We start from the raw sequence: 14,112 nt of genomic DNA on the forward strand, positions 1-14,112 counted from the left end.
CTGGGAGTCAATTCTCTTTTCTTTGCCTTGATTTGTGCTGTGATATATAGCCCCCTATTCTTGGAAACAGCGTTCAACAACCTGATCCTAGGGTCTGAAGGTACCTAAAAACTGATACAGTAATGTGGTTTCTAAAATTACAAGCCACTCACAGGAGCCTGCTGTTAAAATGAGCAAGAAATGGCAGACCTTTTAGAATATTGTACACTAAGTTCCCATTTCTAAGATTGGACAGCATATGCATTGTTGAATAAATCAGATATGAAAGGGCTTCTTCCTGGTACTCAGGTGCAGGGTCAATACCACCGAACTATTACAGCCCCTCTTCCACCGAGATACTCCAATCGGTTCATAGTGTTTGCTGCCCAGTGGCAATATTTTCAGTTCTCTTTATTTAGAATAGCTGAAAGTGGCAGAGTGGGTGACTTTCTGGGATAATCACCTTATGTGGGTTGATACTGAACATCAAAAAATTTATTACTGCGATCCATGCATGGAGGCTCTAAATAATATAGGTTCCTAGACAAGCCCCCCCGCCCCCCCCCCGCTAATTCTAATTCAGTAAATCCGGTGCGGGTCCCTGGAATCTGAATTCTTATAAGGTCTCCAAGTTCTCTTACAGATATATACACGTATACAGACATGCATATATACATATATCCCTTCGCGGCAGGCGCTGTATAGTGCCTTTAGACCGGGGGCACCAGTGTTGGTACCATACAAAAGAGTCATTATGACAAGTCGGGTCTAAAGAAAAAAAGGGAGGCGGCTACAAAACTGCAGCGGGGAACAAGGCCTCCATATCCTTTCAGCTCCCGCTCCCGCGGGCGAGGCGACGGCTCATTCTACCTCCGTCCGCCAGCGCCCGGGGCCCGCAGCCGACCGTTGACACGTTAGCCTCAACGCCACGGGCGGCCGTGCCCTGGGCCCGGGCTCAGATCAGAATCGCCTCGATAATCAGTGGTCCAGGACAAGCCCAGCCTCATCTATCTGATCAATTCATCACTTCTGAGCGCCGGGCCTCGTAGGACCAGCTCCGGGACCTCCGGGACCGCGGCGTTGCCACCGCCCAAGGGGCCTCGCTGCACAGCGCCCCGAGGAAGGGGCTTCGCAGGAGGGGAGCTTTTCATTTCGGGTTGGTCCGGCGGGGCGGGAGTCACAACCCGATCAAATAAGATCAAGGTGTAGGCCGGGGGAGGGGCACGGGGGCGGGCGCACGCACTCGCCTTGCACGCACCACGCGCGCACTCACACATTCTCGCGTCCACTCACACACACAGCCCGCAGGCGCCTTCCACACATCTCGCCACACTTCTGACCAGCCTCACCCCATGCCGCTCTCCCTCCGGTGAAAGAGCGGAAGTACGCAAGCTCCTTTAAAGCCTTCCGCCCCTCCTCCGCCCCGGAGGGTTCTGGGAGGAACAACCGAGCACAGGCCCTCGCCGAGTGCGCACTTTCCTGCCCCCACGTGGCTCGGAGGGGAACCAAGGGCCCAGGTAAAGGCGGGACAAATTCCCACAATACTGAATCGTGATTGTCCTTGGATCTCTGTGCAGCTACACATTTATATCCATATCTGTAGTTTTTCTTTGATCTTTGATCCAAGTTCTGGATATAAGATGATTCAATCTCAAGAGACCTCTAGGTGAATGATTTCTTTCCCAGGGAGAAGGCAAATTCTGGTCATTACCAACATCAGCTTCCCTAGGAGCTCCTTCTCCCTTGGGAGAAGGCAAACATCATTTTACCAAAGGGAAAGGTAAGAATAGATTACTTAAGTCCAAGGACTAGGTAGTTAGAATATAGTAACTATATATACTACTAATATACTACCTAATATACACTAGGTAGTAGTATAAGTAAAGGAAGGAAGACATATCCCTGTCCCCACAGAGCCCTCTTGCTACCCAGAACTTGCTGTCGCAGTCATATTGCTGAATCTTCATTTACTTTCATATCCGCTAAAATAAATCTTTCAAGAATGAGTGTAAGAAAAAAAAAAGGAACAATTATGTAAGTTAGAATTAGCTCCTTTCACATCACAAAGCACAATTTGAATGTCTCAGTTCCTTCTTTTTCCTTTTTCAAGAAATACATATGTGAGGGGGGAAGACAAATCAGAATTTTGTTATCATTTGTACTTGTGCCAGTCCCACCATGTACTTGGAATAAACAAATTGGGGAAAAGTGTCCATTGTATGTACCAGAAGCCCAAGGATTTTCTAGGTATGTGGCTGGGTAACCTGATAACCTCATTTCACTGAAGAAGTTTATGGCTTGTAATGGCAGTTGATACTTTTAATAGCTTTGGTAGGTAAAATGTATTGGAGAATGTTATCTACATTGTTTAATACACCTCAAAATGTGTGTGTGTGTGTGTGTGTATATATATATATATATATATATATATAAAATTAGTTCCCTCAAAGATATACCCTCATAGATTCTGAACTATATCATACATTCAGTGACCATCACAAGGGGTTAACAGGATTGATGATATTCACTAATATAAACTAAAAAGGTATACTATGGGCAGAACCCAGGGGAATATTGAACAAAGTTCAATAATTCAGCATGCATGTGACAAAATGGACAAAAACAGTAGGGAAAGAAACTTTATTTTCAAGGATTTGTGCAGACAATGGTGAATAAAAAGTCTTATTTCAACTATAAAAAGCTGACTTCATTCCACCCTGGCATACAGGGTTTATGGTGACGCCAGTTTGAATCTGAGGCAATACTGCTATCCCCCTTCTTCCACCCCTAAAAGACTCCCTTAGAGGAACAACTTCCTACAATTTTCAGTCAAAAATATATGACACATCAACCAAAGTGATGAATTAAACAAGTTTCTGCTTATCTAAAGTCAAGAAATGAAATAAGCTGTGTATTTGTTTCTTGCTGTAAATTACCTTCACTCTGTGTACTTTTTGGTACATTCTGGTATGAAAACATCTCAAAATATAACAGTTCAAGAGCTTAGGTCAAGATGACCCACCCAGGAGGCTGTAAAAATTGATCTGAACTGTGAAATGGGACTAGTTTAAAATATGAAGCAGCTCTAAACACCAAGCTTAGAGATATTAGCCCTATTAGGCAACAAAAGTCATTAAAGCTACAAAATAACAAGTGCAAAACATGCTGAACCTGTATTTCCAGAGAGTGACATTCCCGTTGGCCAACAGGTTCCAAACTCACACCCACAAGGTGTAACTCTTCTTTCTGTTCCACTAGCCTTCCTTTCTCTTGTGTGAAAGATCCTCAGAAATGACAATGAAAAATATATGAATCATTGAAATTTACCCTGTGGACCAATTCCTGAAGAGACAACAGCCATAACTCTGAGATGATTAGACATGTAGTGTTTACTTGATGACTTTCTATACTTCTAGGAACCATCAAAGCACTAAACTGAATGTTTCAGAACCTAAACTTCCTAGCAGCTTTTGTTCTTTTGGAATAAGACAAAAGACAATTTACTGCCACACTGGGGTCAACCACAGCCAACTTGTCCACAGTCAAGTTTACTTTAGTGAATAATTCTACTGGTAGACCTATGTCTCTGCTTGCTCTTTACAATAATTTAATTTTAGACCAATTCTTTTTTTTTTTTAATAGAGAAGTTCTAGGCTTCAGAAATGCAACAGTTGATCCTTTTGCAGATAAAAGGAGGAGGGAATGGAGAAGTCTTCACTTCAAATGTAGTGTCATCTAAAATGATTTGTTCAGGAGTTCCCATACTCCATGGAAAAGCACATCAATCTCAATTGCGAACCTCTGCTTTCCTTTACTTTAGAAAACACTCTCATTTTATTCATGGATTCTATGAACTGTCCAAACATGCCTATGAATGCCATCAACTTCTCTCATTCAAATTTCCCATGTTCTTATAATTTCCAAGAGACAGCTAAATACTACAATATGAAGAAAATTAAAAGTGGGCCAAGAAACACAAGTAATCGACTGAAAATTGCCATAACCCAGATTTAAACAAAGAATAAGTTTGTATGTTGGTTAACATGACAGAACTTCCATCTAACATCACAATAAATTCTAGGTGACTTTACTAGTATATGAATTAATATACTAGATTTATTTATTTCTTCTACCGCAACTGCAAATTATTTCTTCAATAGTTTCTCTTTCCCCTAGTGGTGGCATTTAAAACTGAGTAACAGTGTTTAGCACTCAGTAATTTAGAAAATATTTAAAAAGCTTTAGGAAAATAGCAACAGTTTCAATATACCATTTGAGGGGGTGAAGTTTCCTTTTGGGAATACTGGTGAATAGAACATTGTTTCTTGTCTAAGTTACTCCTTTCTGGTCTCATCACAGACAATTTCCAAATCTTATGTAGGCCCAGATTCTCTTGGCAAAACTCTCTGGCTACCAGCACACAGCACAGCTATTTCGTCTGTTCTCTTTTTGCAATGAGGATCATGCCTCTCTCTTATGTTCCCAGACGGGTATATGAAAGATAAATTTCCAAAGCCAAAAAATTCCTTGGCATTGTTTAACTCCTATTTCCCACCCAGCCTCCCCACCCCAGCCTCCCAGCCCCCTGCAATTTGCCAAATCCAAATCAAACACTAAAAAAAAAGTCAAGTCTTGAAAATTATCTCTCCTTCCAAGACGTTTGAATACAGCTTATATCCTCCCCTAATGAGCCTCAGTGTGAAAAGTTCCTGATGAGGGGCTGAAGCACAAAATAGGTGACAGATTTTTAAGCAGGAGGTATGTAATCGTATCACTGAGGGGTGTAATTCATCTGGACATTATATGCTCTCTGCTGAGGACTGATTTACACACAGGTCAAAGGAAGCTGGCTTTCTGTAGTCCCCTGAAGCATAAATAATGTTTGTAACCACGAGGAGTTTTCCCCACATAAGGTAGGGGCAGATGCTGTGGTGTCATCCTGGGGACTTTGATGATTTTAGCTGAACTCTCCTACGCTGGGCCCAGGCTCCTGACAGGCTCTTCACCTTCGTCCCCTTGGTTGGCAGTTGATGAAATGGATGCTTTGGAATTCATTTTATAAACAGGACGTAGAAGGCCATTACAACGCAGGCGATTGCTACAGCAGCATGCAGCCTAGTTCCAATCACAGCAGCTAGCAGGAAAAAATAAAACGAGAAAAGAAGTCAAACCCTGCCCTTCATATAAGTCCTCACTTTCAAGATTTGAAATCTCTAGTCACAGACAACGAGACCTATCAAGGGTCTCAAGAACCCACCCAGGAATGTATTTAAATACTACCCTTAAGCCCTAGGTTCTAGATGAATATACTGTTAGTTTATATTTTGCCTTATTTTGAAAAAAGATCTAGGTAAGTAGGATTCCAGATGAAGATGCCCAAAATAAAAAGTAAAAAAGCATCTGAGTTAATAAAATCAATACTTAAAAGAGACTCCAATAAATTCTTTCCAGAAATTCAGAAAAAAAATTTTCACTGGGAAAATATTCCTTCCAACAACTCTAGTCCAATTAAAATTGTTTAATTTATATAGTTTTACTCCATGGAGAATACTAAAATTACCTTGGAGCTAAAATAAACAATTATGTAAAAGTTGAACCACATACAATTCCAGCCTATCCCACCCCCACCTTGCAGCACCTCACTGTCCAGAGATGGCAATCTCCTCTCCCTGAACAGATATGATCTTACCTTTGTAAAACACACCCCAAACTCCCTTCTTCTCTGAGAGCAGCCAGCTTTTGAGACGAGGTACTTTCTTGAAGTAGGCACAGGTGCAAACAAAGAGCAAACCAAACACCAGAATCCCATCCAAGGAGTACACTGTTACAGAAAGAGAAAAAAACCTTTGGTGCTAATCCAGTTTGGGACAGGTGATCCCCCTGGAGAACAGAATGTGATAAAATATCAAGATGATAATCTCAACTGCAGTGCCAGCCCTGACAAGAGGAAGCCAAGGTCCCAGGACTAACAAGGTTACCTTTCTGTTCCCCCAAATCACTTGTAGACAACCCCCTTACAAAGATTTCACTGCCCCCTTCCCTCTCCTTTCAAGAAGTATAAATTCTGAGAAGAGTGCATCACTTTATGTGGAATCAGCCTACCAGGAATGGCCAGTGTTGGCATTAGGTTGAGAGAGGCATAAGAATCCTTCGAGCCTGAGCTGAGAGAATGAAACATGTTCTTCCTATAAATCACTCATGTGATAAAGGAGAGGTAGATATTTGGCCAAGTCTCTCAGATCTGCATCTGTTGGTGAAGAATATGTTAAGGCAAAAGTAAAGCTTAATGGAAATTGCAAGAGTTAGAATCCATATGACTACAATTTTCCTATGCTTATCTTACACTTCACGCATGATACTCTACTTACAAACCAAATTTCTGCCTGAGTTAACAGATTCTTGAAAACAAACAAGCAATAAAAGATCTGAGGCTTCAACAAGGTGGAACAATTGTGGGGGAAAAAAGCTTTGAACAATTAGTTCTATTTCTTACATTTGTAAACCAAACTATGTCTTGTAAGCGCAAAGAATCACCTAAGTAGAAAAAAAATCAGACCACAAAAGGGGAAAGGATGACTAAAACTTATTTATTAATTACTATGTGTCCAACTGCTCTCTTATTTCTCAGTTCAGATTATTTGTTCCTCCGGATGATGTCCCTTCTTGTACTGTGCCTACTAACCTCAGACCTCTGACTGCCCAGGAAGCTCCAAAAGGATATTTTACACAACTGGCATCTGCCAGTTCTGGGCCACTCCATCTCCCTCTCTCCCTCCAGTAAAACTATCTCACAACTAGATGTCACACAGGAAAGGGTCCAGTAAATTAATACATACACCAAGTTTTACGATGAACAATACGTGCTAGTCTTTTATCCCGTAAGTTTTTGCAAAGCCAAAAGTCACAAGGAAGTGAAATTTGAAACTTTAGTACCAGGCTTATGAAGAAGGTACTTTTGAGAAATGCTGTCCTATGCCCTTCAAATCATACTGCCTAAGAGGTCTTGTCATCTTTTTTCCTGTAAGATCGACTCTAAAGACCACAAAGTCATCGTTTCCTGCCCTTCCCTGGAATTCAGAAATCACGTCTATAAAGTGTTTGAAGACGCCTGGAAAATTAGGTCAGATAAACAGGGTGGCAACTGCCACATCATCTTTGGAAAAGGCAGTGTCTAAATCCAACCCCTGCAACACTAGCCACGGTCTCCAGATGGGATCGCCCAGGCAAGACTTTAGAATCAAACACGAGAAAGCTTCCCGACATTTTAACAAAACAAGGAGAACTTTTTTTTTAGGATCTACATTCACCCCCGCCCCCCCCAAAGTATGGGGTTTAAAATCCTGTGTGATTCATCGGTCATCCCAACGAACCTACTATCCAAAAGTTTGAGAACACAGAGAGCTGTGAGGAGGCTCCTCTTTTTCCTGGTGCTAAAGCAATAGTTCAACTGGGACTGGCCTCGCGAAGTCGCTTATAAGGGTCAGAATGAACTTCTAGGAAGGGAGAAGGGCACAGTGTGGGAACCAAGAACTACGGGTGTGGGCACAAGAGGCACTGGGGGTTCTATACGGGCACGGAACGGGGGAACCCCCGGAGGAGTATAGGGGACAGGAGTTGGGGTACCGAGAGGCCAAAGGGGGACTGGGCTGGGAGGGGGCGGGGAGAACGGCCACGTCAGTCCCGGCTCCGCCCGCCAGGTTTCCACTCGCACTGCACTCCCATCCTCGGCTCTGGGCATTAGTTCTCACCGTTCGTCATGGCTGCTAGGCCCGGGCCTGGAGTTGGGGTCCGGGGGTCAGCGGTGATAGCGGCAAAGGCGGGGGAACCCAGCTCCCGCTTGACACTTCCCGATCCGGGCCGCGGCGACGGGCAGGCGCCGTAGTACGCAGGTGCAAGGGCAGAGAGACGAGCGCAGAACGCAATCAGGCGTGGCTAGCAGATTGCCGAGCTAGGGACCTGCGTGGGTGGAGCTCGCGTGAGTAAGTGTGTGTAAGAAGAAAGCTAAGAAAGCTATCCGGGAGGCTTCCTACGTGGCCATGGTAGCCAATATTTTCTGGGTGCCCCTTTAGTTAGTGTTGGGGTGTAACTTGACCTGCTCGAGTTGTGTTTGAAAAGGTAAAGGCTTGCAATTTTGTTTTTTTTAAATAAATTTATTTTATTTATTTATGGCTAGTTGGGTCTTCGTTGCTGTGCACAGGCTTTCTCTAGTTGTGGTGAATGGGGGCTATTCTTCGCTGCAGTGCGTGGGCTTCTCATTGCGGTGGCTTCTCTTGCTGTGGAGCACAGGCTCTAGGCACACGGGCTTCAGTAGTTGTGGCACACATCCTCAGTAGTTGTGGAGCACGGGCTTAGTTGCTCCGCGGCATGTGGGATCTTCCCGGACCAGGGCTCGAACCGATGTCCTCTGCATTGGCAGGCGGATTCTTAACCACTGCGCCACCAGTGAAGTCCAAGGCTTGCAGTTTTGCACTTTGTTTTCCGCTATGGCGGCTGCTCTGTTTGTGTGTGTGCGTTTGGTGTGTCTGTGAGGAGCAGCCCACCTGCAACAGAGGCCTCCGTCTCAAGCTTCCACGTAAGAGAACCCGGACAATAGGGGTCTAGAGGCTGTCCCCGCGGCCTCCGGAACTGCAGAGGATCTTTCTTACTCCTTATGGAAATCTGGATAGTGAGGCTGTGTCTGAACTTTCAAATGAAATTAGGAACCCCGTAACAAAAACAAGTCGCAAATTTCATATGCTAAAGCTACACGTTGTCGGGAAACGCTTAGGTAATTGCCTATTTGTATGAATTTTTCTTTAAACTATCAGGATAGTCTCGATTGACTCCTGTATTTAGTTAAAGTGGGGTCACCTCGGCCACTTTAGGAAACGGCGATATCGGGATAGCCCTTCTCACAACACTTTCACAGCTTGACGATACCTTCAGTTTAATGGTGTCCCAGGATGGAGGAGACAAAGCCGCAGATCCCATTTTGTACATTGAAATTCTTAATTGCACACAGCTTGACCTGCTTTATTAGAGTCCGGGCTAAAGTGCAACTGAGTCGTCCGAGGCTGAAACTGTAAAGTTACTAGTCCGCAGTTGTTGTCAGGTCCTAAAGGGACCCTCTGCCCCTCTTGCTATAGTGCCATCTGCTGGCTGTGGCCTGCTTGGTTACGCAGAAGAAAAGCTACCAAAGCCTCCTACGAGCTGGAGTAGAAAGGCAAGCCAACAAAAGTCTGATGCAGGACAGACTCCTTGTGAAAATGTGCTTAAATGCAGAAACAAACAAAAAACCAGGGAAGACATACAGGACAAAATAAGACAAAGCAAATAAATGTGTGCAAATACATACACAGACGAATCTCCCTGCCCAAAATAATTGCTAAGGACTACTCAAAAACAAAACAAGACAATAAAAAATCCCTAATTGTCTTTGCCTTTGAACTTTTCATCAATAGTTATCTAAAACAGTATCAGCACTAGTATCATCACTGGCAACTGTTAGTTCCCTGCACCAAAGCTGGATAAAAGCCCCAAGATACTCTAACCAGGTCCTAAACAAATTCATGTTCCCTAATTTAGACTGAATCATGTAGCTCATCTTCATCTAAAAAAATTCTCCTTTCTTACATACTATGGAACTGTGCTATCCTCCCTGACCCGCACTTCGTTGTTCTCTTTACCCAGGCTCTTTTTCCACGTAAACATAGACGTTCCTAAGATACCCTCACCCACTTTTTCTCATTATTAACCCTTACTTGGTGACCTATCATGTCCCCTGGCTTCAACTACCACCTCTACGAAGAGTTTTGTTTTGGTTTTGTTTTTGGCGAAGTGGCCGAGCCCTCCGCAGTGAAAGGGCGGAGTCCTAACCACTTGACCGCCAGGGAATTCCCCGTGCAGAGGTCTTAAGTTGATGTCCTACCCAAGCTCCAGTCCTACATTTCTAGCAGATGTTCTTCTGACATTTGAAATGTTTAAAACAAAACTCACCCCCTTCTGATTTCCCTGTTTCTATGGTTAATAGTCCTTTTCCCCTAATCACTGAATTTAGAATTTGTAAATTATCTTCGAATCGATTAACTCCTTTTTTTCCAAAATGTTGTTCCAATTGCCCCCTTTTCATTTCTACATCCATCACTTTAGTAATTTTACCATTTCAGTCTTCAAGCATCAATTAAATCCTCACAACAGTGAAAACTTATTTTTTTAAAACTGAATTATGCCTCAATTTATTCATTGTTTTATTTCTTCTATTTTTTGGTTGCATTGGGTATTCATTGCTGCGTGGGGGCTTTTCTCTCTAGTTGCAGTGAGGGGGGGTGGCTACTCTTCGTTGCAGTATGTGGCCTTCTCATTGCGGTGGCTTCTCGTTGCAGAGCACGGGCTCTAGAGCACAGGCTCAGTAGTTGTGGCTCGCGAGCTTAGTTGCTCTGCAGCATGTGGTATCTTCCCAGACCAGGGATCGAACTGGTGTCCCCTGCATTGGCAGGTGGATTCTTTTTTTTTTTTTTTTTGCGGTACGCGGGCCTCTCACTGTTGTGGCCTCTCCCATTGCAGAGCACAGGCTCCGGACGCGCAGGCTCAGCGGCCACGGCTCACGGGCCCAGCCGCTCTGCCGCATGTGGGATCTTCCCAGACCGGGGCACGAACCCGTGTCCCCTGCATCGGCAGGCGGACTCTCAACCACTGGCAGGTGGATTCTTAACCACTGCGCCACCGGGGAAGTCCAGTGAAAACTTACTTTTCTATAACATTTTTACTTTGTAAAGTGAACACACCTTGTCATAATATCTTATTTAATCCTTACAACTGCCTTATCACCCCTATTTTAGAGGTAATCTAAGGTTTAGGGTAAGGACTAACCAGTATCAGACTTGAACAATAATTCTGGTCTTCTGAACTCAGAACTAAAACATTTTGCTCCAGACCACAACTGCTGTTTCCTTTAACAGCAGCGACTGTCTGCTGAACATATGTTTAACTCCTTACCCTGCTATTCAAGGCCTTCCAGCAGAATTTTTCACTGTTCCCATAGGCAGACTTCAAGCTTCAGCTGCGAAAACACTGTTCAGTGTTCTTCAAATGTACTCTTTGCTTTCACATTTTGCTCATGCCCTCCTCTTTTGGAGATAACTTTGTCTCCTCCTCTTTTCACTGGATGGAAACCACTCCAATTGTGTCATGCTCTGAAAGATAAGTCTTTCGTCCCCTGTCACTCTCGGAGTTTAAGAATAAAGATATCACAGTTGAAGAACTGGGAAGAGTAATTAGTTTTCTACTTATTATTTCAAAGGACAGTGATAGTCCACAGTATCTTACTGTTTCTTCTTTTTCCATGTGTCTATCTCTCTTTCTTCTTCCTACTCTTTCTTCCCATTTTTACATTTATTTCCTTCCTTCTTTCTCCTTCCACTGTATTTTTTCATTTCCAGGTTTTAAAAAGTATTTTACCAGGAATTCCCTGGCGGTCCAGTGGTTAGGACTCTGCGCTTTCACCGCCAAGGGCAAGGGGAGCCGGGTGCCGTGGCCAAAAAAAAAAATTTTTTTTTACCTTTTTTATTGATTAAAGTGAATCTCACCAGATTTTTATTTCAAAATTAGTTATACCAAGAATTTCATATTTTTTAAAATTATATTTTGCTTTCTTTCTGTAAAATTGAGTCATAATGGTTGCTCCTTTGTAGGGTTGTTGAAGGATTAAATAAATTACTATTTACAACAATATCTGGCATGAAGTAAGTGCTCCATAAATCTTAGCTTTCACTGTTGTTGTTCATTTGTTTAAAAAATATTTACACACTTTGCTAAATTTTGCAGGCGTAGAGGCAAAAAACGAGTCCCTGACCTCAGGGTACAAACTATATTGGCGAAGATAGATGAATAAACACATTTTAGTAGAGCACAGGCATTGTATGTGTAAAGACATTATCTTTGATCTTCACAACTGTTTTGCAGAATGGTTTTTTGGTGAGAAATCTGAGGCTCAAAGAAGGCACATGGGTGAGATCACAGAGCTAGTCTGTCTGACTTCAAAGCTCCCTTCCCCTTGTTATCACACTGCCTCAAATTAGGATTCTGTCCATTGATATTGATCTTTGACGATTTTGTTCCAAGCATTAGTGTTTCTGTTGTCCTGAAAAGCCCCAAAGCCTCACGCCAAAGCCTGGGTCACTGTCTCTCACAGCCCAAATGCAAGGGATAAATAGAGCCCCATTGCATGGGGACTCAATTCAGACAGTCTTTCCTCAGTTCATTTCAGCCTCCACTGGAGGACGGGCAGTTGTTGCCAAACGCCTGTCAGTCAAGAACAGTTGCCCGTTTGTTAGGGTTGTTGCAGTCCCTGTGGCAAACACTAATCAGTCATGGGGACCATGACTATGGGATTGTGGTTTAACCAAAGAGTAAGTTCAGTCCCAAAGGCACAGCTTGTAACAATAGCTTCATTGAATTACAACATATTTGAAAAGGGATGTCAAACAAGCATTAATTTATGCTACAAATATTTGTTCCGGGAGTCTGAGGAATGTGCTAGCCTTTGGGAGCTCAAAGGTGAATAAGAAACAGACTCTTTTCTTAGTAAGTTTTAAGACTTAGTGTACGAGACAAGCTGTGTGTATAAGTAATCAGAAAATACATTAGAAAGAAGTGTTGAAGGAAAATGAAAAGTAAGTGCTGGTGGGAGTGTAAGAGAGAAAGTGCCTTCAACTGGAGCACTCAGGGAAGGCTTGATGGAGGGGCAGACATGTTAGCTGGGCCTGAAAGACATGTAGCATTTCAACGGAAAAGAAAGGTATCCTAGTGGGAAAGGAGTAGTGTAACCATAGGCTTGAAGATGGTATAAGTTTGGGGCACAGCCCACTTTCCCCTTCCTCTTTCACTGCCTAACTCCATTCATCTCTCAGGTCTCAGCTCAAATGTTATTTGCACAAGGAAGTCTTCTCTGACTTCTTGGGTCCCCTTTCCCCATCATAATCTTCCAAAGCATACAATATCTATTTTATTCATGTCTCCCTGCTACATTGTAAGGTTCATGAACCCTGAACTGTGTATTTATGTTATCATTTTATCAACAGTCCTATAGTAAGTGCTGTTCAGGTGCTTGATAAATATTTGTTGCATGAATAATTGAAAGTGGCCTTGTGGAACTGGATTATAGAGTTCATGAAGGTAATGCTGAAAAGTAACTTATTGTAGTAGGTATTTATTGAGAAAAATCCATATATAAGTGGACCTACACAGTTCAAACCTATGTTGTTCAAGAGTCAACTGTATATTCTTCCCTTCCTCCTCCCTCACTTCCTCTTCATCTTTCTTCTTTTATCTTTTTCTGCCTCTTGGACCATTTCTTCTCTCTCTGTCCCGTGATGTACTGTTTCTGAGGATCTGCCCGTTGCCTCCCTTCTCTCACTTTTGTTTCTGTGCAGTGTTTAAACGATTGCCCCCGCATTGATGTCTCCCATGCCATTTTCTCTAGTCCTGATTTCTCTGGATTTCCAGACCTGCACCTCCATCTGTCTACAGGACACCTCTAGACTCTCACACTCAGACTGAACTCATTTCCTTCCCTCCCCAGTTGCTTTTCCATTTTACTTTCCAATTCATATTAATAGCATTCCATCTGGATATAAACCTCTCTCTCCATAGCTCTCAGATTCATTCAGACACAAAGTCCTGTGATTTCTGCTCCTAAAATTCCTTTGTCTTAATTCATGTTCTAATCAGCTCTCATCCTAGGTGGTCTCCCTGCTGAAGTGATTTTTTATTTTAAAGATGGGTCATGTGACTCTTCTGCTTAAAGATCTCCCAGGCACTCGGCACTTTGAATGAAGTTCAGTCTCTGAAGAGAATATTCAAGGCCTTTCACAAACTCAAACTCCAGTTTCATTCCAGCCTCATTTTCTACATCTCCACCCAACAAACTTGACTCTGGCAACCCACCTGAAACATCCTCTAGAAGCACACCGTGACTTTTCACTCTCTGGGCTTTATTTCCGCTCTGCTCACAACACTGATTTTTTTTTTCCTTTACATTTTGGATCTCAGGCTCAGAATGTTGAATTATTCACACTCCACAGTTCATGCCATACTATTGTAACTGACCCTTCCCAAGTCCTTCACTTGTTATGTATCTTAGGCATTCTCTTTATC

At 43.0% G+C, this 14,112-nt stretch overlaps 1 protein-coding gene and 1 non-coding gene across 2 annotated transcripts; both read right to left on the reverse strand.

Annotated features, from left to right (window-relative positions):
* Positions 1-934: 934 nt before the first annotated feature.
* Positions 935-1,354, reverse strand: LOC132516623 (small Cajal body-specific RNA 2). Its single transcript, XR_009539439.1, has one exon. It is a non-coding gene; the product is annotated as a small Cajal body-specific RNA 2 (non-coding RNA).
* A 1,250-nt stretch (positions 1,355-2,604) lies between these two features.
* On the reverse strand, positions 2,605-7,840 carry TMEM167B (transmembrane protein 167B). The gene is made up of 3 exons (XM_060142430.1): positions 7,728-7,840; positions 5,669-5,800; positions 2,605-5,113 (listed from the first exon to the last, which is right to left on the reverse strand). The coding sequence occupies exons 1-3, from the start codon at positions 7,735-7,737 to the stop codon at positions 5,031-5,033; spliced, it is 225 nt and encodes a 74-aa protein (XP_059998413.1). The 5' UTR covers positions 7,738-7,840; the 3' UTR covers positions 2,605-5,030.
* Positions 7,841-14,112: the final 6,272 nt, after the last annotated feature.

Source organism: Lagenorhynchus albirostris, chromosome 2, assembly GCF_949774975.1.
Source record: "Lagenorhynchus albirostris chromosome 2, mLagAlb1.1, whole genome shotgun sequence".
In the NCBI taxonomy this organism is placed as follows: domain Eukaryota; kingdom Metazoa; phylum Chordata; class Mammalia; order Artiodactyla; family Delphinidae; genus Lagenorhynchus; species Lagenorhynchus albirostris.

What these genes read in the sequence shown, in the direction of transcription:
- TMEM167B (XM_060142430.1), bottom strand. An exon ending in TTGGGGTGTGTTTTACAAAG is followed by an intron (nt 5,114 to 5,668) that starts GTAAGATCATAT and finishes TTTTCCTGCTAG; the next exon opens with CTGCTGTGATTGGAACTAGG.